At 39.1% G+C, this 23,403-nt stretch overlaps 2 protein-coding genes across 11 annotated transcripts in view; both read right to left on the reverse strand.

The window, feature by feature from the left end:
- The window catches only part of Zrsr2 (zinc finger CCCH-type, RNA binding motif and serine/arginine rich 2), a 30,339-nt gene extending 16,478 nt beyond the window's left edge, over nucleotides 1-13,861 (reverse strand). For 2 of the 7 annotated variants that reach the window (XM_087193692.1, XM_087193691.1), the window contains exons 1-7: nucleotides 13,792-13,861; nucleotides 13,310-13,389; nucleotides 9,362-9,440; nucleotides 6,375-6,483; nucleotides 6,083-6,169; nucleotides 2,484-2,522; nucleotides 1,774-1,895 (exon numbers count right to left, since the gene is read on the reverse strand). In XM_087193692.1, the coding sequence (XP_087049818.1) occupies nucleotides 1,774-1,895; nucleotides 2,484-2,522; nucleotides 6,083-6,169; nucleotides 6,375-6,483; nucleotides 9,362-9,440; nucleotides 13,310-13,389; nucleotides 13,792-13,832 (557 nt within the window). In that variant the 5' untranslated portion in view covers nucleotides 13,833-13,861. The other 5 variants (XM_087193694.1, XM_021245298.2, XM_021245297.2 and 2 more) reach the window with 5 other exon arrangements.
- Nucleotides 13,862-14,571: 710 nt separating this feature from the next.
- Nucleotides 14,572-23,403, reverse strand: part of Ca5b (carbonic anhydrase 5B) — a 121,405-nt gene continuing 112,573 nt past the window's right edge. For all 4 annotated transcript variants that reach the window (XM_004866102.4, XM_004866107.4, XM_004866105.4 and 1 more), the window contains one exon: nucleotides 14,572-22,229. In XM_004866102.4, the coding sequence (XP_004866159.1) occupies nucleotides 22,047-22,229 (183 nt within the window). In that variant the 3' untranslated portion in view covers nucleotides 14,572-22,046. The remainder of the gene's footprint in view (nucleotides 22,230-23,403) is intronic.

Raw genomic sequence — 23,403 nt, forward strand, 5'->3', positions numbered from 1 at the left:
GCTAAATACCCGGCCCTTGCTTTGTTTTTTTGAGACAGAGTCTTGCCAAGTAGTTCAGGCTGGCCTTAAACTCATTAAGTAGCCCAGGCTGGCCTCGAACTCACAACAGTCCTCCCGGCTCAGGCTCCCAAGAGCTGGGAATAACAGATGTGTATTACCACACCTGGCATCAACCAAGTTCTTGAAACCGTTTAGGACATCTCCCCTTACTTATGCCCCAACAGAAGGAGAATCCAGAATGAGACATCCACAAGTCTTCAATTTTAAGGAAGTACTCTAGATATAAACAAGGAACCTTGCAAATGTAAAACCTTAAAGGTAATTTGGTCCAACTACTCATGCAAATCTGAATTCAAATTGAGTCTCAGCTGTCTCTGAAAGGTAATGTACTGTACATTTTTCTTTGGTGGGGGACGTTTTATACTGATTTTTACTGAGATTAAATCAACATTTGGGAAATTCTTCTAAAGATATCAAGGGAATACCCTTTGTTCACAGTTCAAGAGGAAACTTTCTACTGGTCAGCTGACCCTGTGAGTCCTTTTACATGTATTCTGGGCATCTACAACCCCAGTCATAAAATACAAAAGGAGTTATACGTTGTACATTAATCCTGGGACACATCAGAAATACCTGAGGACATTTCAAAACTAAGATTCCCCAAGTCTCTAGATTCTGATTTATTCACTATGAGGTGGGACATAATTTTAAAGTTTTTTAGATGATTCTAATATGCATCCAGGGTTGCGAGCCACTGTTCTTAACAAATGAAAAATTATGCAAAGGTTTAAATTAAAAAAGATTTCATATTTCCAAAAGAAAAAAAAAAAACTTCATGGCATGGGTAATTTAATATACCTGAGAGATGACATTCAATCTCTCATTAAATACATATGAATTTTCCTAATCATATCCATTTTTAGGATTAATAAAACATTAAGATTAGGATTGGATCTTCTCTTCCACAGAATAAATATATAATAACAATTAGATTTCACCTCAGATAGACTGGAAATTATTTATCTACCCTGACTTGTTCATTCATAAATAAGCCAAATAATAAAATAACTATTACTTGTCATAGAGTAGGCATCCAAATATTTCCTACAAGACAAGAGATAAACACTGTTTCTGCATGAATGTCTTGCTTCAAAAACACTGATCCAAAAGAAGCAGGGAGCAAGAATGTCTCGGAGAATAATGTCAATGGTAACAGTTATGAAAATACCAGCAAACACTCAGTGCTCAGACGTGCCCGGGCCTATTAGGGAGAGGAAAAGGCCACGGCAGCCTGGACCCAGGCCTGTTCCTGAGTCTAAGCACACTCACTGACAGAGGGTGACTTCAACTCCTGCTCCTTTAATCTGATCCTGTCTTTCACAGATGTCATCCCTTTACACACGCCAATCTTGGAAACCCTATTCTGGAACATGCTGTTTGCTATTCAAACAATAAAGTCTGGCTGCACCAATCACTTCAAATATAGTATTTCCCCATCGCAGTTGTTCACTGTGGACTCATGCGAGCACAGAAAGCAAGCAACAAACAAAAGCTCTTCCTAAGGGTATGGACCGCAAAGGACACACTGGGCAGGAACAGAGCTGGAGGGGACAGAGGACAACTGGCTGGGGAGACAGAGAAGCAGCAAGAAAGCCGCAGATGCTTGATGATGAACATTTCAAACTGAAGCCCATGCTTCTCTCAAAAGGAGAACTCAAAGACATCACCATTTTGAATCACTTCATTCTGACATAATAAAGCAAAATTAGTTACCTATCTCCAAATCTGCAAGCTCCCGTTTTACTGTAGAATGGACAATTGGCTCGATCTTTTTCCATTACTCTTAAATCCGTGGGTGGTTCTGGGTTCTGCCAGTTGGTACCATTTTCCAACTGCTGAAAATAACCATGACTTTATGGTAGTATAAATAATCCATAAAAGACTACATATTTCCAAAATATTCAAATAGTTTCACCAAAAATTTTAAAATGGCTTCATTTGAGAACATTCACATTTAGGATATAATATAATACACAATTAAGACTTTACAAGATACTCTCTTGGTGCCCAGTCACTTTCTTTGACCATGCATCAATACTGCTAGCATGGGCAGTCACCAAGACTTCCCTTCTGTCCATCCATCCTGAAAAGGGTCCAAAGACTTGGCAAACCACCACTGAGAGAAGCAGAAGTTACTCTGAGTCAAGGTAAACTGGCCATTTAGGACTGACAATATGTGATGCTGCTGACATACTTGAAGGACCCTAAACAAGTACAGTACACAGGGTGATTCAATACTGTTTGGTTTTGTTCATCAATAAATGTTTGTCATCATATAAACCCAAGAGAGACAAAAGTGGTACCACATATCCAGACATGATCTAAATAGCCTATACCCACCACAAAATTAACATTACTGGAACTACTGTTTCTAATGAAATATTAATTGGTCTCAAAGTCTTAATGAAAGGTCTTTAAAATACCTCATTTTCAGCCTGATTCAGCAGCTTCTGTACCGCTTCCTACAAATGGTGCAAACATAGAACTAATGAAAGCCTGAAAGTCAGGTTAAGTCACATCTGGTTTCTCTGGTTAAGAATCTCATGTACAACAATGTTTTACACACACACACACACACACACACACACACACACGCACACACACAGCTTCTGGTTCTGAGTTTCATTCTAAGCATCTTCTGAAAAACTTTCAAAGGATATATAGCTTAGAATTTTAAAATTGCAGATCAAATTGGAAACTATTTAAAATAATCTCATGATGGTTTTAGTAACAGTAATGTTTAGTATATTTGACCATATTATACCATGTTATAGTTTTTAACATAAGGTATTAATGACTATTATAAAATACAATGCTGGGTGAAACATAAATATTTAACAGAAGCTAAAATATATGACCAGTAGTAATTAGGATGGATGAAAAATTTCAAAGTTTTCAATAATGCAAAAGATATCCTGCAATGTGCCAGCAAATTTCTACCTAATTGGTATTAAAGTAGTTTTAAATTATGTTCCGCAGACTCTTCTTCTCTAGCTCCTTAAAGCAATAGATATTCTCATTTAATGGCCTACCTGTTTTAACAACTGTTGAAACGTATGATTTATCTTTTTTTTGTACAGCTCTGTACATCTTATTTATAGAGCCTCAATGTCTTTTTTGTACAGTACACCTTGTTTACACAGTACTGTAATTTTTACTGATTGTACTGTACAGTGCAGTACTGCAGTTTTATGTGGTTATACATTACAGTACTGCATGGAAGAGTTACGCAAATAAAAGCAAAGTCATCAAGTTGGTGTTTGACCATATATTTGTTCTAAATATTGTATTGTACATACTATATGCAATTCCTCATTTAGCGACCAAATCACTTAACGACCTGGTCACAGGACCATGACTCGGTCATTAAATGAAGAATGTTTGTACATTAGACTTGTATCTAGCTACTTACCAGATAACTCTACCTGGTCACATAAGAGTCTGTGGTAATTTAACATGCTCAAAACAGAGATCTTTTGTTTTTTAATTTCTCTGGTGCTGGGGATCAAGCCCAGGGCCTTACACATGCTAAGTATGCACTTTGCCACTGTGCTATACCCCTAGTTCAAAACAGAGCTCCTGTTCTCCTCTACCACCCACCCCCACAGCCTAATTAAATAAGCCTCTCAATAAATAGTTCTGCCACCTGCCCATCTGTTCAAACAAAAAACCTAAAAATGTGACTCGAGCACCCTACTTTTCCTTCTCCATTCATCCAACCTACCAGCCAGAGTCCTGTTAACTCTGCCTCCAACACAGCCCAAATTCTTGTAGTTATCATTTTAAAGCACTACCACCATCCAAACCACCATTATTTATTTCCCTCTTACCAGCTTAGTCACCATTCCCCATCCCCCATTCTCTGATCTGTTGAAGGTAACAGTATGAATGTAATGAAGTCACTCCCATTTTAACACGTCAATTCCTTCCCATTTCATTTACCATAAAATCCATAGCGCTCCTCCAAATCCAAGAGGACCTGCATGATCTGACCCTTCCTACCCTTCTGAACTCTTCCCATGCCCCTGCCCTACTCTCCTTTGGTCTCTTGGTTTCAGACACCCTGGTCTTCTTTCCACTTCTAGGCCACTTCCCCCAAGATCTCTATGCTCAGGTGTGGGTTCAAATACAAAAGACTCAAGTCTTGCTTCTTACTTGATAACTATTGCGTCCTGGGAGATTTCCTTGACCAGGCAATCTAAGTACTGCTCTATCCCCATCACTCCATCACATCACTCTTTGCTTTATTTTTTTATATTATTTAACATTATTGGGCTGGGGATTTAGCTCAGTGGTTCCGCCGCCTGCTGCGCAAGCACAAGGACCCGAGTTCGATCCCAGTACCAAAAGAAGAAAGAAACTTAACATTATCTTACTATATTTTAAATGATCATTTTGTTTACTCATCATCTGAGTCCCTCATCTAGAAAAGTAGTCAATAAAGAGGGACTTGTTTCTCACTGCTCTATCTCTGTCCATCAGAGATGTAACAAACACAAAGCAGAAACACACACTGCATATTCCCTTATACATATTAGAATCTATTTCATTTTATCAACTTCTTAACATCTCACCAGTCTTCCTTTGAAACAAAAGCATTTATTTAAAAGAAGCCTTAAAACTGGGTGTGGTGGTGCAGGCCTGTAATCCAACCCAGCATTCGGGAGGCTAAGGCAAGAGAATTGCCAGGAGTTCAAGGCCAGCCTGGGATACACAGTGAGTTTAAGGCCAGCCTGAACTACATAGCGAGACCCTGTTTCAAAACTAACTAACTAAAATAAGCCTGATCCCTGAAAGGCCTTAGTTGAAGAGTATTCTACAGTTAAAGAGGAATTGATTCCTCTCTATAAAATATGACAAGCTCCAAACAATTTTTGTGCCTCCTAAAAACCTAGAATGATGCTGCCTCATTAGAAAGCAGTGCTCAAATAAAAGTGTCAAAAATTTGCATTGGAACAAATGCCTGAAACACAAGAACAAAGGCTGTGGAGGCTGCTTCTACTCCATCATGACTAGGACGTAAACAAATCCATCTTTCCCCATTACAAGGTGACTGTCCAATGTTATGCTTTCAAATTTAGCATTATTCCAAAAAAGATACATCCTGATGAATCGGTTAAAGAAAGAGAACCCATGCTATTTTTTTTTTGTACCAGGGATCGAACTTGGGTCTTTGCGACCCATGTTATTTTTGAAATATACTGTTAGGAAATAGCAGCAGGGCTGGGGATTTAGCTCAGTGGTGCTGCACCTGCCTTGCAAGCTCAAGGTCCTGAGTTGATCCCCGTACCAGAAGAAAAAAAAAAAAAAAGCAGCATAATAATCTTTTAAAAAGGAATCCTAGACGATATAGAAGACATATATATATATTAGATTTCTTAATTTCTCAATATTTGAATTCCTTATTTCTTTAAATCAAGTAATTCTTGCTGATATGTCATAAGCTGCTAAATCTCCTATGAACAAAATAGATGTGGAAACTATACAAAATATTATTCTCTAACAAAGTCAACACATACACAATAGAACCACAGAATAATGCTACTCGCTATACAACGGTACAGAGTGTAAAGCAGGGGCCAGCTGGCTGTTTTGCAGAAATGCTTTACTGGAATGCAGCCACTGCAATTCATTTACATATTATCTGTGGTTGCTTTCAGGGTACACTGGCAGAGTGTACACTTTGCTACCGAGACCATACAGACATTAAAGCCTAAACCATTTACTATCTGGCCCTTCAGAGAAAAAGTTTTCTAATCCTTGATATAAAGGGATTGGGTAAAGCTGAAGAAAACCTTAATTTAAGGAATCTGCCTCTCCACCAACCCAAAGAAGAGCATCATAAGGAAACTCTAGTGTATCTTTAGACTAAAAATATGACCCTTTCCAAACAAACAAAAGATACAACCTAAAAGAAAACAAAAACCAAAGCCTGACATGCCCATAGCTTCTTCCAACCCATCATACAGCTCACGTGCACGCTAGAAGACACACTGTATGTCTGTCCTAGGACAGCAATCACCTCTCTTTCTCTCTTCTCCTGCAGCTTCTGCTCTTCCTCCTCTTTCTCTTTTCTCTGCTGTTCTTCCCATTCTGCCTTTAACTTTCTCTTTAGAGGAAAAAAAGACAAGAAGGTCATTTATTTTTAGGCTCACTTTTTAAACATATTTAACACAGAGAGCAAGTAAATGAATACTTTAAAACTACTGGTAAAATGGATATCAGTTGTTTTCAGTTCAAGATAAATAACTCAATGAAAGTTATCATGGTTAACTGCAGTACTCAGCTAGTGAATTATTGAATTAATACTGTACCTCTTGTTCTTCCTGTCGTTTTCTAGCTGCCTCTTCCCTTTCCTTCTTTATCCTGAATTCTTCTTGTGCCTTCTGCTCCCTCAGCAACCACTCCTCATGTAATTTTTGCCTATTAATATAATGATGTAATCAAAAAAAGAAATGGGAATTAAACTACAAATAGACACACACAGGCAATAGCAAACAAAAACAAAAATGACATGTTTTGGAAATGATTAAAATACTATGAAAGCAGTCAAGTAGAGGTAAGAGAACCAGAAGATACGAGCAGAGCTTTTGAAAAAGCAGTCAGACTTATCTCCCTACAGAGTAATAAGGTGCAATTACTATGTCTACATTTTTTTCTCCCAGTACTGGGGATGGGACCCAGGGCCTTCACACTGAGCTACATCCCCTGCTCCTTTTTATTTTGAGACAGAGTCTAGCTAAGTTGCCAAGGATGGGCTTAGACTTAGGATCTTTCTGCCTCAGCCTTCCAGAGTGCTGAGTAGCTGTCACATCTTTTATATGAAAGGATAACACTAGGACTTTACCTTTAGGCTGATCACAGTGATGACGAGGTGCTAATAGGTGGGTAACAAGTTTCAAAGCAACATTTAGCTTTTCATATTCTTCATATTCTATGCATTTATTATAATTATGAATACATATTAATTGTACAAATTAATGGGTTTCACTGTGTCATTTCCTCACGTGCAAATCCATGACTGCAGCAATATGAATACTGGGCATCTCTTACCATAAACCTTTGGACTACTGCCTCATACAACTAAGAGACTCCTATGACTACCTTCAAACATTTAACTACTGGGGGGGGATACATTGTGAACATAACTTTAAAATAAAGAAACCTATAGATATTTTTTAAAAGATGAAGTTATAAAAATAAATTAGCAAGTGTATAGTTTTGTTGTTGTTGTTGTTGTTTTGAGACAGGCTCTTGCTCTGTAGTTCAGGCTGGTCTTGAACTCACTACATAGCCCAGGATGGCCTTGAACTCTTGGCAATCCTCCTGCCACAGACTCCTGAGTGCTGGGATTAAAGCGTGTGCCACCACACTCAGCTTAGTTTCTTTTAATGACCAATTATAAGAAGTATTGTTACCTAAAACCAGTAAGATTCTCAAACATCAATATCACAAGTTTCTAACTTAAATAGAGGTTGTGTTTCCAAAGTTTATTTATCAATCAGATGTTTAGGTTTTATCTTCTCACTTATTTTGTAAAAGGGAAATGAAATATGAGAAACTCTTCAATATTACTTCAGCAACATTAGGAATTAAATAAGGTTGTATGTTCAGCCTGAGGACTTAACCATAACTTAAATATTCTATGGGAAAATATATCCCATCTCCAACCACCGATTCCAGGAACACATCTTTTAGCCATGGTAAAAGCCAGTGTATTGCATAAAGCAGCATTCCTATGCATGCTATAGGGAACCATATAGATGCTTCAGTGTGTAGAACTCTGATTTATGAATCTTTTGAGGAACATATTAATTGTATACAATTCAGCCAAATGGTATACAAATTTAAGACCACAGAAAAGTAAAATGTTAAAAACTTGACAATTTAATAACTTGAATATACTATACATCTGCTTTGAAATAGGACATAGAGCCATATAATATTTTCACATAACTTTCCTGTTTTTTCAACATTAATTCAAGTAGTATGCAACTTATAGAGGAATAAACAAAGATCAAAGGAACACAGGTACATGCAATTTAAAAGATGCATTTCAAGTAAACAAGAAAATAAAACTTCTCTATTTCATACTATATATATATATGTCTTCATAACAGAAATCTATAATAAAAGCCAATAATTACAGCATCTCCTAACACTTGTCAAGCACTATACACATATCATCTCATTTAATCTTCACAATTCAAATACTATTGATTTTATCTCCTTATTAAGGACAAGGAAATTGAAGATTAGAGAGATTAAAAATTTGAACACTGCTATTAAGTAGCAGGGGCCAGGGCGGGAACTCAGATCTGGGTGAACCTAATTCCATGTTCTTAATCACTGCTACTCTTTTTTTGGTGGGAGGGGGGCATTTTGATAATTCCAGCTACTTATATGCTTAGGTAGCTAACAGGAACCAATTACAAGAAAAGCAGCAACATTTCCAGTGATCTTGCTAAACAGCTAGAAAATACCATTAAAGTTTTTTGTCCTTTCTAAAAAAAATTGTATTTTTTATTGTGGTACATACCTAAAATTACCTAAATTTTAGGTAATTTACCTAAATTTTAGGTATACATACCTAAAATTTAGCATTGTAACCATTTGTAAGTTTACAGTTGAGTGGCATTAAACATATTCACATTAGTGTGTGCCACATTAAAACAAAACAAACTACCCTCTGAAAAATACTAAGAGAAAGAATATTTTCATCATCTTGGATTAGGGAAGACCTTTTAGAGTCAGAGACATCATTCATAATGCAAGTTAACAACACGAATATCAAACCATAGCAATACCATAAGCCAAGTTAGGATTGGCAACAGATAAATATACATCGCACATATGACAAATATCCTTAATAGAGTAGTAACATTGCTTACAAAACATTAAAAAGCAAGTATCCCAAAAGAGAAAGGTGCAAGACTTAAGCAACCCACAAATAGGCAATAAAATATATAAAAAGATATTCAAATTTACTAATTCAGAAATGTACATTTGAAACAATGAAATACAACTTTTCACTATAACAATTTTCACTTTTTACACTTGTTACTTGGGGTTTTTTTTTAAAGCATTTACCAATTACCAAAAACAGTGAAAAATATTTCCATTTTTAAAAAGGATAACATCTAGTTTTAGCCCATCAGCTTAATTTAAGTAGTTTATACAGGACATTTCATAAGACCTATTTTGTACAAGATTTTATACAGAAAACCAGTACTAGTTAGTAAAGGATGATAATACTGCAATAAAATAACTGAGTTCTATTAGTGTTTCAATTAGTACTGACCTCTCGCTCTCCAACTGCTTCTCTTCTAGTTGTTGCTCTTCAATTAAAGTGTCTTCTTCCTCCTCCTTCTGTGAGGCTTCTGAGGAAATTCAAATGTTTTATTAAACTGAGTATTCTAAATCCTTGGTCAATAATTGAGGGGAAAAATACGTACAATCTTTATAATTATAGCAAAAATAAACCTGTAAAAATTTTCTAATAATAAGGGTTTTAAACTTATTACAAAGTGACCATCAAGAAGAATAACGGCAGCCGGGGATTTAGCTCAGTGGTTCCGGCGCCTGCCTCGCAAGCGCAAGGTCCCGAGTTCGATCCCCAGTACCAAAAAGAAAGAATAATGCTAGTGGATAACACATTAAATTTAAAAATCAATCAATGGTTCCATTGTGATATTCAAAAAGGTGGTGAGGGTATAGGAAGGAACATCCATCTTTAGAAAAGAAGGGAAACTAAAAAATGCAGAAAGACAAGTAGAAAAATTATCACGTTTGTAATTCCCACTGTAAAAATTAATGTACAGATGTTAAAAAATGTTGGAAGAAAGCTTGTTGGGAAAAGGACATTTACATCATCTCAAAATATCACCCCACAGATGAGGACTAACTGGAAAGGGAAAAAATGAACCCTTCCCAAAGGGTAATCTGTTCACTAGGAGTGGTACAACCTGACATTATAGCTCTTAAAATGCATGCAATAAGACCTTTACAACACCTGCTCTGTAGTATTTTGTCATTAGGAGTGTTTATAACACAAAGATAATCATGAGAGGATACACTAATCCAGAATGCAAGGCATCCCACGGGACAAAGGGCTTGACCTTTTCAAAACAATCAGTCTTGGTTTGAGGAAGTTTCATATGGCCTGTATATCACAACACCGAATTCCTGTTTGTTTACACTGGTACAAACTTGGTACTGTGGTTCTGTAGGAGAACATCCTTATTCTGAGGAGATGCAGGCTGAAGGTTTTAGGGATGAGGTGCTGTGATACCTGCCAATGCTGTGTAAAAGGTTCAGAAAAAATTTGGTATGTGTCTATTTCTCTATATAAATAAAAAGGCCAAATGTTAACAATTGACAAATCTAGCGGGAAGAGATCATAAATATTGTATTATTTTTTTTAACTTTCTAAACATTGGAACACTGTCAAAAGAAAAACAAGGTAAAATAATTTTTAATAGAAGAAAAATATATTTCTTGTATTTACAATTTAAATTTGAGGGGGAAACAAGCAGTGAAAATGGAGAAGAAATGTAGGGGGAGGGAAATGTATCAATCCTAAGGAAATATAACAGATGATTTCAGGCTTAAAGGAAAAAGATTTTGCGCTTATCACACATTTCAGGTATAGGTCTAACCAAAGGCTCACTAAGTCCCAGATCATTAACATAATTTAGTTTTCTTAAATAAATAAACTTAATTATTTTAGCACTTGAAATTAAAGCATACCAAAAATTTAGGCTAAATTCTATCTCACATAAAATAATGTCTAAATATTCAGATAAATAAATGATCTAGTGTTCATAATGGGCCAGAGAACATGACATGGAAAATAGGGCTCTACCTCACAGAGATATGTCCACAGACTAGACATGGCCTGTATACAGCTGATACTGACCCACTCACTCTCCATCCCCCCTAAAACAAGCTCACTCACACCACAGAGGTGATCAGTAACAGTTCTAAGTGTAGCATTTTCTCTATAGGCACAATCAAAATATATGCAAGGATACATATAAGCAAAATACTATTAGCTGGGCATGATGGTGCACGCTGTCTGTAATCCTAGCACTCTGAGAGGCTGAGGCAGCAGGATCACAAGTTCCAGCCCAGCCTGGACAACTTAGTGACTTCGTAAGACCTTGTCTCAAAATAAAAAATAAAAGGGGACTGTGAGATGTAGGTCGGAGCAAAGGCCCAGGGTTCAATCCCCAGTACTGCCAAAAAACAGAAAACAAACAAACAAATAATATATCTAATTGTATTACACATGTAAATATATACAAAATCTGGGTAGGTTTTTTTTTGGTACTAGGGATCAAAGTCAGGACCTTGCGATTGCAAGGCACACAGCCGAACCACTGAACTAAATCCCCGGCCCCTCTGGCTACAGTTTTGCAACTTGCAAGCAGTTCATTTTGGGTTAACTCAAGTAGAACTGGGTGCAAAAAAGGCTACTGAAAGGTCACTATTTCAGAAATTTCTGCCAATCACTTGCCAGTACACTCTTACAGCAATGCTCTTGATGGTCCAGCCTTCTGGGTAACATTTGCCCATCTGATGCGTGCTACAACAAAGAGCAGTGTTCCACAGTCCACAGTATTCATGAAAAACCAGTAAATAAGGGATCATGAATTGGAGTGGGCAAAACTAGACAGATGCTGAGTCTTAGATCTCCCACTAGCAATATAATCTTGGGCAGACCAGTACCTGGATCCTTCAACGGACTAAAATGCCAATGGATATGATCCACCTGACTCCATGAAAGCTCACTCTGAATGCACCTTTCAAAGTCAGACAAACAAAACATCAACACAATACAAATATCAACTATTAAAGATTTAAGAGAAGGAAAGAAAAAAAGGAAGAGGGTGTTTAAAAAGGTATGTATGTTAGGATGAAACAGATTAAATGAGGAAAGGAAGCAGGGAGCTTCAGGGGTAGGTGGGCAATGAGGCCATCAATAACTCTGGCCTACTCTTGTTTTACCTTTTATCCCTGACACTATGTTCTGCCTCTAGTAGACCAGTTTTCAACCACTAAGAGAAAGATGCTGATACAGGTTGCAGGTAAACACAGAAATTCTTTCTTCCATACTATCTATTCCAAGTGCTGCTACTAAAACAGTTACTTGGGGACTCCAGTGATAAATGAAGCCTCTAAAGGTCTGTTTCTCAAGGCTCAAGAATCCTGGTTACATGAGGCCATGGTCTTGGGAGTTCATATACTGTCTAGGGTAATTTAATAATCATAGTCCCAAGAGAGATTATGTAAAGGTGCAAATTTCCCATGATGAATGTCATTATATTGTATACCTAAAATGTACCAATAAAAGAAAAATTTTTTTAAAAAATGAAAAATAAATAAATAATCATAGTCTGGATAACATGGCTGGCAACTATTGGAACCCCATACTCGTGTGTGATTTTAGTGCTCCTGCCCCCATTTATAAATCCTAATTCTATTGTATTAAATAGGTACGTTTAACATATAAATGTCAGGTTCTGCCATGCGAAGGCCAAATGGCATCATGGCCAGCTGTACAAATGAAAGTTATAGTAGTTTAATGGAGAAAAAATGATAAACTACCATAGAACAACAGTACTAGAGGCATTCCAAACTCCCATCAGCATCTTATTCATGTTGTGAAAAGCATCTGCTTCACATCATCCTTGGCATTACATTAATGTAGGCATGAATTTTACTGGAGGTTTAATTTCATTTGGATTTATAATCTGTACATGTATTGTTTTATAGTTAAATAAGAGTTTTATAACTAGTTTTATGCTGATGAGTACTAAAAGAACACTAATTTGCGTCAACAAAGGGTCTTCTATTACTAAACTTTGAGGAAAACTTCCAAAATGACAAATTGAAACCCTCGATTTCTGCTGGTTTTTACAAAGAAAACTATCCAAGGAATACCTGCTATGTGTGGGAACTGTGCTACAGGTAGCTGCTGTGATTCCTGATGCCTGCACCTGTACTATTACTTTACAAACACTGCTAGTAAACAGAAATCTGCGGATGATGATTCACCTCGACTTTTAACTCTTTAGCGTGTTAGAACTGTTCCTGCCAACGGGTCTAACACAGCTTTACCCGAAAGGCAGCAGCCACAGCAGCTCAACGGGATACAGTATCCGATTTCCTTCTGACACTGGGGCCTCAAGTTTGGGGGGGAGGAAAGGAGCGATTTCACACCCAGAAAACAGGACGAGTCTACTACCTGAGTCTCTCAATCGAGCGAGTTCCTGACGGCGTTTCTTTCGTTTCTCCTTCTTGAGCGCGGCCCTGTACTTTTTGTGGCTGGCAGATTGGAAAACACAAACACAACAGCATCAGCGGCTGCACCTGCAGCGCTGGCCGCTTCTCCGCGCCCGCTGACAGGAAAACGATCGGGAGCTCGGCAGAGAAACCTTGCGAAACGAGTTTTAATTACAGAACACGCCACTGCCATCACCTCACCCTTCCACGCCCAGACAGCAGGTCTTCTCCCATTTGCCACCTGTCCGCACCTCACCTCCCCGAGCCCACCGACGCCGGTGTCAGTGAGGAGCACACCTCGAAAACGTTTACGGTTGGAGCTGCTGCGGTGGCTCGCTCCGTCGGTTCAGCTCCCATTTCCTCCCTGCCTGCTCATCTTCCATACCCAAATCCGGCCTATGCCGTCCCCTTTCTTGCCAATTCATCTCCTCTAGCGGAGCCTACCTCCGTTTCTCAAGAAACACTGACCACTCCGGCGCCGCCATCTTGCCGACGCTGCCCCGCCCCCCCACCCGGACGGAAGAGGCGGGACTAAGAGCCGCAAGGCGCAGGCGCAAGTGTAGCGTGATTTCAGTTTGGACGAGACCAAAGACCAAAGGCGGGGAGGCAGGGAGGCGGGGAGGTACTCAGCTACTACTACTAATCTGCTAAAACGCTAGCTAAATAAATGTCTCCTTCCTGAAAACTCCTCTAGAGCTCTTACACCACCCTGGAAGTAATCTTTTTCTCCTCAACGTTTCCTTAGTGCTTTAGCACCATCTTTTCCCACCCCGCAGCATACCGAGACGTCTAGGGGTCTGGAGGTCAAAGGTAAACCTCTCCCCCCTTTTCTCATTCATTCGCGAAACTTCATTCTTCCCACAACTGCGCGCTTTGCGTCCCTCATGATTTATTCATTCCCCGCCCCCTTCCACGGCTCCACCCATCAGCGCTTCAGACTCCACCCCCTTGCAGTCACGCCCACCGGCTACCTTAATTTAATGTCTGCAGACGCCAAGATAAAACACTGCTCCCAAGGAGTTCACAATTAAGGTATAGATAAGGTGATATATGGAGCCAAAGATGAATTTTACTTAACATATTCCACATGGGAACTCCGGGAGAGTTTCTGATGCTTGAGTTGAATTTTGAAGAAAGATAGCCTTCACCCACGTGGTGAAGGGTAGGAACAGAATTCTAAGCAAATCCTCATAAGCAGAGGCACAGAGAGGTGAAACTAGAATATACTGGGAACAGCGAGAATTTTAATAATTGAATTTAACGTGCGAATGGAGAACATCAACAAACAACGGAAGTCAGGCACGGTGGTGTACGCCTGTAATTCCAGCACTCTGAGAAGCAACTTTGAGCCCAGCCTGGGTAACGTAGTGACTTAGCAAGGTCCTATCTTAAAATAAAAAGTAATAAAAGTTACAAAAGGGCTGGGGATGTAGCTCAGTGCAAAGGCCCTGGGTTCAGTGAGGGGAGCAGCAGAAGAGGTGGACTGGGGCTAGATTATAGGTGAGGGCCTGGTGTGACTTGCTGAGATGTTTTGGGGTTTTTTTGGTACTAGGAATCGAACTCAGGGACTCCTGCTTGCCGGGCAGAGGTTGCACCTCTGAGCTACATTCCTGGCCCTAAGATACTTTAATTACATTCTCTAGTCAAGGCTTTTAAGTAGCAGCCTATTGTAGTGATATTTGTGTTTTAGGTAAATTACTGTGAATTACAACATAGAGGTTTAAAAGATAAAACTGGAGTACAGTATCATAGTAATCTAGGAGAGAAGTGATGGGGAATTAAACTGGGGCAATGAGAAATTGGGAAAGTAAAAATCAGCCTAATAAGCAGACTGTGAGGGCCAGGGATTTAGCTCAGTGGCACCGCGCCTGTCTCACAAGGCACAAGGTCCTAAGTTCGATCCCCGGTACCACAAAAAACAAAAAAAAATCAGACTGTGATGTATACATACAAGGCCAGGAACAATGCTAAGAAAAAAAATGTTTCACCCAAGGACACATTAACCACCCCATCTTTTGAGTGATTGAATAACTTCCCTGGCTTAGCTTAGTTCCTCTTGTCTCCAAATTAAAATCACTGATGGGGCTGGGGATTTAGCTCAGTGGTTCCGCTGCCTGTCATGTAAGCACAAGTTCCCAAGTTCGATCCCTGGTACCAAAATAAATAAATAAAAAAAAATAAAATGAAATCACTGATATACCCCATTAATAAACTGCCCTACTTCTTCCAGTCCTTCCTCCAGAATCTTTCAGTTTGAAGATCAAGGCTGCGTAAAACCTCACCCTCCTCCCTCTTACTAAGACTTAGCAACACATATCCCTCTTCCCCCTTGACCTCCAAATTGTCCTTGCCAAACTCAGTGTATAAATAATTAAAGACATAAGCTTTGTAGTTGAATGTTCCAAGAAACTCAAGCCTTGGCTGTCTGTGGTCTTGAGTAAATTTTTTTTTTTTTTGGTTTTTTGAGGCAGGGTCTCCCTTTGTAGTTCAGGTTGGCCCTGAACTCACTATGTGGCCCAGGCTGGCCTCGAACTCATGGTGATCCTCCTGCCTCAGCCTCCCAAAGTGCTGGGATGACAGGCGTGCACCTGCTTTAAGTAAATTTCTTAATGTCTAATCTTCAATTCTCTCATCTGTGAAAATGAACACAGAAATAATATTCCCCATCTTATAAAGCTTTCATAGTAAACTGGTGCTTGTCTGTAATTCCAGCACTCTGGAAGGTGAGGTGGGAAGGTCACCAGTTCGAGGCCAGTCTGGAGAATTTAGGAATTGTGCAAAACAAAAAAGGGCTAGAGATATAGCCCTGTATGAAGGGCCTGGGTTCAATATGCACTACCACAAAAAAAAAAGGCTTTTATGATAAAGATTGAATGATAGGGCCGGGGCTTTAGCTCAGTGGCGCCTGGTCCTGAGTTCAATCCCCAGTACCAAAAAAAAAAAGATTGAATGAGATAGCTCAAGCTATATGTCTATATGTGCCTGGTGACAACAGTGAATATCTCCAAAACGTTTGCTGTCCTGTCATCATTGCCATCATAGGTGTAAAAAACTTCCTGATATCCCCTCCTCCTCAAGAGTCAGAGTGCCATTCCAGCGCATGTCTTCTACCTTTATCACAGGGTAGTGCATGCGTTGCCTTCCCTGGTATGCTTCTCACACTAAATCTTAGAATTTATGAAGTTGGAGATTTGGCAGTTATATTTTCAAACTAGAGAATGCCATGGGTGGCACAGAATGCTGTAGTTATGTAAGTCACCGATTTTGCTGGTCCCCGTGCCTAAGCTAGAATTGAGAGTTGCTACCACTCTGGAAGCACTAGAGTTTGGGTTGCTTTAACATTTCTTATGAATCAGATCAGAATTTCACTCAGAACAATAAGTAAAGATACATTCTAGGAAGATACTCCTAATTGTAAAAAGATACAGATGTAGACTTTGTTTTATTTTAATTTATAAACAAATATAAATCTCCTTTTATAGGAGGTAGACATTTATTTCAATAGTTAACTACTGAATTCATTTTCATGAACAAGCTTGATTTGCTCAAATTAATTTCATTACAGAAAGAACTCTAAAGGCCAATTCCACTTCAAAACTATAATTACCAACATTTGAATTCAATAAGAAAAGACATCTTCCTAAACTTTTAGGGGGTGGATGCTTGGTTTTGGAATAGTCAACTTTACCTTAACCCACATTCAGGACAGTTCTCTGGGTGACCTTGAACCAACCTAATTTCCCTGCATTTCTTGCTTATAGTTCTCAAGAATGACTATAGCATATACTGAGCATGCAGTGTCCTGACATAGGGAATGTTATGGTTTAGATCTACAAGTTCCCCCAAAAATTTCATATGTTCTAAGGTGGGGCTTTTGGAAGGTGATTGGATCATGAGGGCTCTAATTTGCTCAATGGATTAATCCATTGATGAGATCACAGTTTGACAGCATTTTTGGGAGATATCGGACACTTAGGACCCAGTTGAAAGAAATGGGTCATAGGGGCATGACTTTGGAGTCTGTATGTTGTCCCTCTCTCTCTCTCTCTCCTCCCTCCCTCCATCCCTGCCTCCCTCCCTCCCTCCTCTCTCCCTCCTGTGAACCATGAAGTAAGCAGCTTTTCTCTCCACCATATCCTTCTACCATGTCTATGTGTCATCACAGGCTCAAAAGCAATGGACCCAGCTGACTGAAACCTCCAAAATCAGGAGCCAAAATAAACCTTTCCTCCTTTAAGCTGTTACCGTCAGGTGTTTTGTCACAACTATGAAAAGTTAACAGAGCGAGGAACTACCTGAGACAGCCTGGACCTTGTTCCTGCCTTGCCTTGGGAACGTACCATCTTGAATTAGAGAGGAGCCGCCCTGGACAGCCAAACTTTATTCCACTCTCCCCTGGAAGCAGGATGGTCTTCCAAGCCCAATGAGTCCTGCAGCCCCTGAGGCGTGTAACCTGGGGAGGGCTGTTTTTTGGGATCCCACAGATTGTAGTCTGACTGGGGTTACACGGTCAAGTCTTCATCCATCCTGGGGCAGCTTTTTTGAGCCTTGGGGGACCAGCTTACAAATGATCCTAGGCTGCTTTTGTCCCTTGCTGCCTATATGTAAGTAATACATCTGCTTTGTGTAACTTGCTGAGTATGATGCATTCTATCTCACCGAAGCCAGACAATTGGGAACCAGTGCACAGTGAACTTTCTCCACACCATGTAGCCCTGGGAAGGAAGACAGGGGCTGGCAGCTTGCCCTGTATGGCAATGTCAGCAGAGGTGAGCTATGGAGGGTTGGCTGGTTCTTCTCACCACTTCTTTAGTAAATCCTTTATGAGTTTTCCAGTTGCTTTCTGATCTGTATGTCAAAGGGTGTCTCACTAATTTTACAGACATCCTATATGCCAAAACAAATAGGAATGAAAAGTCATTTGAGAGCTATTAATATTGTAAGAAAGTTTCATCAATCTAGTATTATTTAATAAAGATGAGCAGCAATTTTAATACAAAAGTCTTTCTCAAAACCTGGGAGAAATATTAGGCCCATTGTCCGCCTGTATGTTTAGGCAGGCATCACTTTTACCTTTATGTTTAGGATGGTTATCACTTTGGAAGGTGTAAGACGTAAAAAGTTTCTTGCAGAGGTGTAGGGATGGCCAAGATATTTACAGTGCCTCTTGGAGGGTCATATGACAAAATCATGATAGAAGGGACCACAAGCTCAAGGCAGTTTCCGTAATATTTGCAGGGGAAGAGACCAAAAATTTGCCATGCAAACCAGGACATGGTTGAGAAGAAAAGGGGCTCTATTATAATTATACCAGAATAGCAGCTATAAGTAAATCAGGAGCAGTAAACCAGGAAACAGTCACCTTATGAATGCATTCTTTGTGCCTCTAAGACAGAAGAGCAAGTTAATCATTCTGAACATTGGTTTTGCTCCTATCTGGAAGACTCCCTGCAACAGAGTTTTGCACTAAGAGTTTGCAAGAGGCCAGATGGAAACCCCGTGTGCCCTGGAAAATGCATATTTTGTGTGTTTACCCTTTGAAAGGTAACTATAGTTTGACATAGATCAATTGCATGCATTAACCTTTTTTTTTTTTAACTGTGTTTATTTTCTTCTTCAGTGCTGGTGATCAAGTCCAGGGCCTTCTGCATGCTAGCCAAGCGCTCACTTACTTTACTAGTTATCTGTCAGTGAACATTTAGGTTGCTCCCAACTCCCGGATATTGTGAATAATGCTGCTGTGAAAATGGATGGACAAATATCTCTTTGAGATCCTGGTTTGAAATCTTTTGGATATATACCCAGAAAGGGGATTTCTGGACCACAGGGTAATTCTGTTTTTAGTTCTCTGAATAATCTCTGAACTGATTTCTATACTGGCTGCATCATTGTATGTTCTCAACCTCAGTGTACAGGGGCCCTAACTTTTTCACATCCTTGCACACTGATTTTTTGTTCTGATGGCAGCCATCATGATGGGTGTGAGGAATATTTTGCTGAGGTTTTGATTTGCATTTCCCCAGTAATTAGTGCATCTTTCGTGTGCTTCTTGGCTCCTTGTATATAGTCTTTGGAGAAATGTCTATTCAATTCCTCTACTCATTTTTAAATTGGGTTATTTGGTTTGTTGTTGTTATTATTCTTGAGTCACAGAAGCTCCTTATATATTCTGGATAATAACCCTTATTAGGTAGATTATTTGCAATCATTTTCTCCCATTCTCTAGGTTGCCTTTTCACTTTGTTGACTGCTTTCTTTGACAAGCAGAAGTTTGAAATTTGAGGTATTCCCATTTCCATCTGAATCGTCCTTAAGTGTACATACAGTTCAGTAGTGTTCATCCAATCCAATCTTGTAGAGTAGATGACCAGCATATTAATAAGATTCTTCTAGTTTTTGATGAAGTGTTATATCTGAACACAATCTTAGAGATAGTTGCAAACATTCTAAGATACATATAAGGAAACCTAACAGTAGCACCGATTCCCCAAAACATGTGAATTATCTAGATTTTAGATTTCAGCGAATCTGACAAGATTCTCTTCTTGTAACTAATAACAAAAGTCTTCTAAACCACTGTATAAATTGGGAGACTTAAGTTGACCACTTGCCTTATGTGATGGTTAATCTTGGTTGTCAACTTGATTGGATTGAGAGATGCCTAGAAAATTAGTAAAGCACACTTCTAGGTGAATCTGTGATAGTATTCCCAGAGACAGTTGCCACGTGGGACATGAATATGAGTGGCACCATCCATGGGCTGTGGGCCTGGATAGAATAAAATCAGAAGAAGGAGAAAGCTCTCCAGCACAGGCTCTTTCCCTCTTTTTCTGTATCTTGGCTGCCATAAGCTGAGCAACTTTCCACCACCACCCCCATTCACCATAGTGTTTCTGCCTCACCACAGGCCTGAAGCAATGGAACTGGCTGACCATGCACTGAAACTTCTGAAACCGTGAGCCAAAACAAATCTTTCCTCCTTTAAGTTGTTGCTTTCAGGTGCTTTGTTACTGCAATGAAAAGCTAACTGACACACCCTACAAAAAACCTTGAGTAATGAGAAGATAAAATAAAGTTCAGATAGTTTCATTTCTGGCAGTCCTGGGGATTGAACTCAAAATATCATACATGCTAGGCAGGTGCTCTGCCACCGAGGTATAGCCCTACCCCAAGTTTATTTAGTTTCACAGGGAAGCTATGATTGCCTGTCATTGTGGAAATATTACCAATATATTCTATTTTTTAAATATATTCTATATAACAGTGTGCAAATTAATACTATAAATGTAGACTTTTAGATTACTAGTCAATTAAAGAATATTTCTTTAAATGTACCATGAAAGAATTCTGTTCTAGGCATTTGAAGCATTTTCTTTTCGGTACCAGGAATTGAACTCAGGATCTTGTGCTTGCCAGGCAAGCATGGTACCACTGAGCTAAATCTGCGGCCCTAAGCATTTTCTTTAAAATATTCTGCACATATTTTCTATATGATGAAGGCATTAAGTAAAATATCTGATCTTCAGAAATGTAAGAGGATTTCCAGATATAGTAAAATCCTTGTTGTCTCATGATTACAAAATATATTTTTCTATATCATAAATTGGTAATAAGTAAGCATATCATGTATTAGTTATGTCAACTAAAAAGTGGAACAAACATATTTGTTGAGAAGCCCTAGTAAAAGAATATACATTCCCACTTTGAAACAAAGTATACTTAATACCATGATCATTTTTTTTTTTGGTACCAGGGATCGAACTCAGGACCTTGCACTTTCGAGGAAGGTGGTGGCGCCACTGAGCTAAACCCCCGGCCCTTCATGGTCATTATGCAGCCAGAAAGGACCAGTCTGGGCCCTGTGGCCATTTCTAAAAGGCCTCTGTTCTGTGTGGTCAGTGTCTCTGCTGCTACCATTTATTAAACATTTTGAATATAATCCGTACTTATAACTCTATAGAACCATTGATTGATAAATATAAAAAGGCAGTTTAAAAATGTCATACATAAAAAGACATTACAATTACCAATAGGTTGCTTTAAAAGAAACTTGTATCCCTTGTTGGTATTTTAGTGATAAATACTATTATCAAACAAAGAATCTGTTTACCAAATAGATTTCTCAAAGACTGATAAAGCACTTTCATGCCAATAAATGCACATCTAACCTATGAATGGCATGTTAATACCTGAACCTCGAAATGATAGTAACTAAGAGTAGCACTAAGGCCCTAAGGCCACGAGAGTCTGACCAAAAATGGAAAATTGTTAAATAAAAATTACAGAAAGCCATTGTTTTGAACTAAGCTGCTGTACTAGGCTGCAGTGGACCAGCCAAATGGAATCACTCACACTAAATAAAGTTCCACTTCACCAAACAGAAACTAAATTATTTATCTGACCTTCTCAGGAAGCAAGATTAGAGAGACGACAGCCTAATTTCCCAAACAGGCCAGTCTCAACTGGCAGTAGGCATGAAATTCCCTCTGCCTTAATCCTCACAAATGGTCACCTAAAGTAGCCTGATGGTAACCACTTAGCTATTTTCCTATTGTTCTGTCTCCCTATTCCTGCCTTACAAGGATAGTGACTTGGAAATGTCAAGAAAAGAAATATATACCTATAAATATTATTAGTGCCGGTATTTAAAATAGTCTAGTTAACAGTTTTTTAAAAAGCTAAAATAAGCAAAATATTGTCTAAGTATGGACATCTTGGCTGGCCAACGGCTTGGGTTTCGCTTGTATATTCAGCACATAATCGTGGCGGAAGGATGAGCGGACGGTGCGATTCATCAGGGGCTGAAGGGGGCGGAAGTTGTCCACCATTTTTTTCTCTTTTTCCCCCTCAGAAGTGAAGAGCAGGGCCCGAAATTGCTCAAGCTAAAAATAGAAACAGAAAGCGTAAATAATGTCAATAGAAAACTGGCTTTACCTCGTGAATCAATTGCTTTCATTTTTATGATTCCGAAACGTTTGTCTCAAATTGGATTCAGAAAGAGAAATTATTTCTGGGTCAGATGCCTTCACCCTTGACAAGGAATAAAATGCCGTGTTGTTGCCATCCTTGTGTGAGGAGGAGAACAGCAAGAAATGGTGAAACCAGCTAGGCACTTGGAATCAGAAGACCGGAGACAAAGGACCTATCCCCCACATACTAGTCATTTACCAAGGGCTAGTTACTTCATCTCTGTGATTCTTGAGACCTCATTATTTTGTTTGCTTTTGTTTTTTTGAGACAGGGTCTCACCACGTAGTCCAGGACTGGCCTTGAACTTGCTATGTAGCCCAGAGTAGTGTCAACTTAAGGTGATCCTCCTGCCTCAGACTCCTGGGTGTTAAGATTCCAGGTGAGTGCCACTGAGTTCTGCTTCACGATCAGAGTTAAATGAGCAAAATAACCAAATAATAAAGGGAAGGCATGATACATATAGTAATAGTGTCAAAAATGCTTTCATAATTTAACAGAATCATTAAGAAAAAAATGTATAATTAGGGGCCAGGGATTTAGCTCAGTGGTTTCACCGCCTGCTGCGCTTAAGTGCAAGGAACCAAGTTCGATCCCCGGTACCAAAAAAAAAATGTATAATTAATTGCTAACTGTACCTGGGCATTGAGGACAAAGTGATGCATGTAGATTTCTTAACTGGCCGTGGGATATCCTATGCTGGAGCTGTCCGATAGGACTTTCAGTAATGATGGAAATGCCTTCTGCATTGTCCATTATAGTAATCTGAGGCCACACATGGCTACTGAACACTTGAAATGTGGTCAGTGGTGAGCGTGATTGAGGAACAGAATTTTTAAACTAAATGTATTTATATTTAAATAGAAACGCCATATGTCACTAGTGGCTATCATATTGGATGGCACAGTTGAGTACACAAGGAGCAATCCCAAAAGAACAAGGGTTTATTCTCTGCTACAGTAATAACCCCTTGGCTTTCTTAGCAACCATTTTATAGAACACTCTACTTCAAACCAGCCAGAAAATCTGTTCACATCTCTTGTCAGTCAATGTGGCTGATTGCCGCTAGAGAGGACAGCTTGGGACACA

The sequence above is a fragment of the Heterocephalus glaber genome, unplaced genomic scaffold (assembly GCF_053883595.1).
Source record: "Heterocephalus glaber isolate CG9 unplaced genomic scaffold, H.glaber_assembly_v1.0 deba00001594, whole genome shotgun sequence".
Classification (NCBI taxonomy): Eukaryota; Metazoa; Chordata; class Mammalia; order Rodentia; family Bathyergidae; genus Heterocephalus; species Heterocephalus glaber.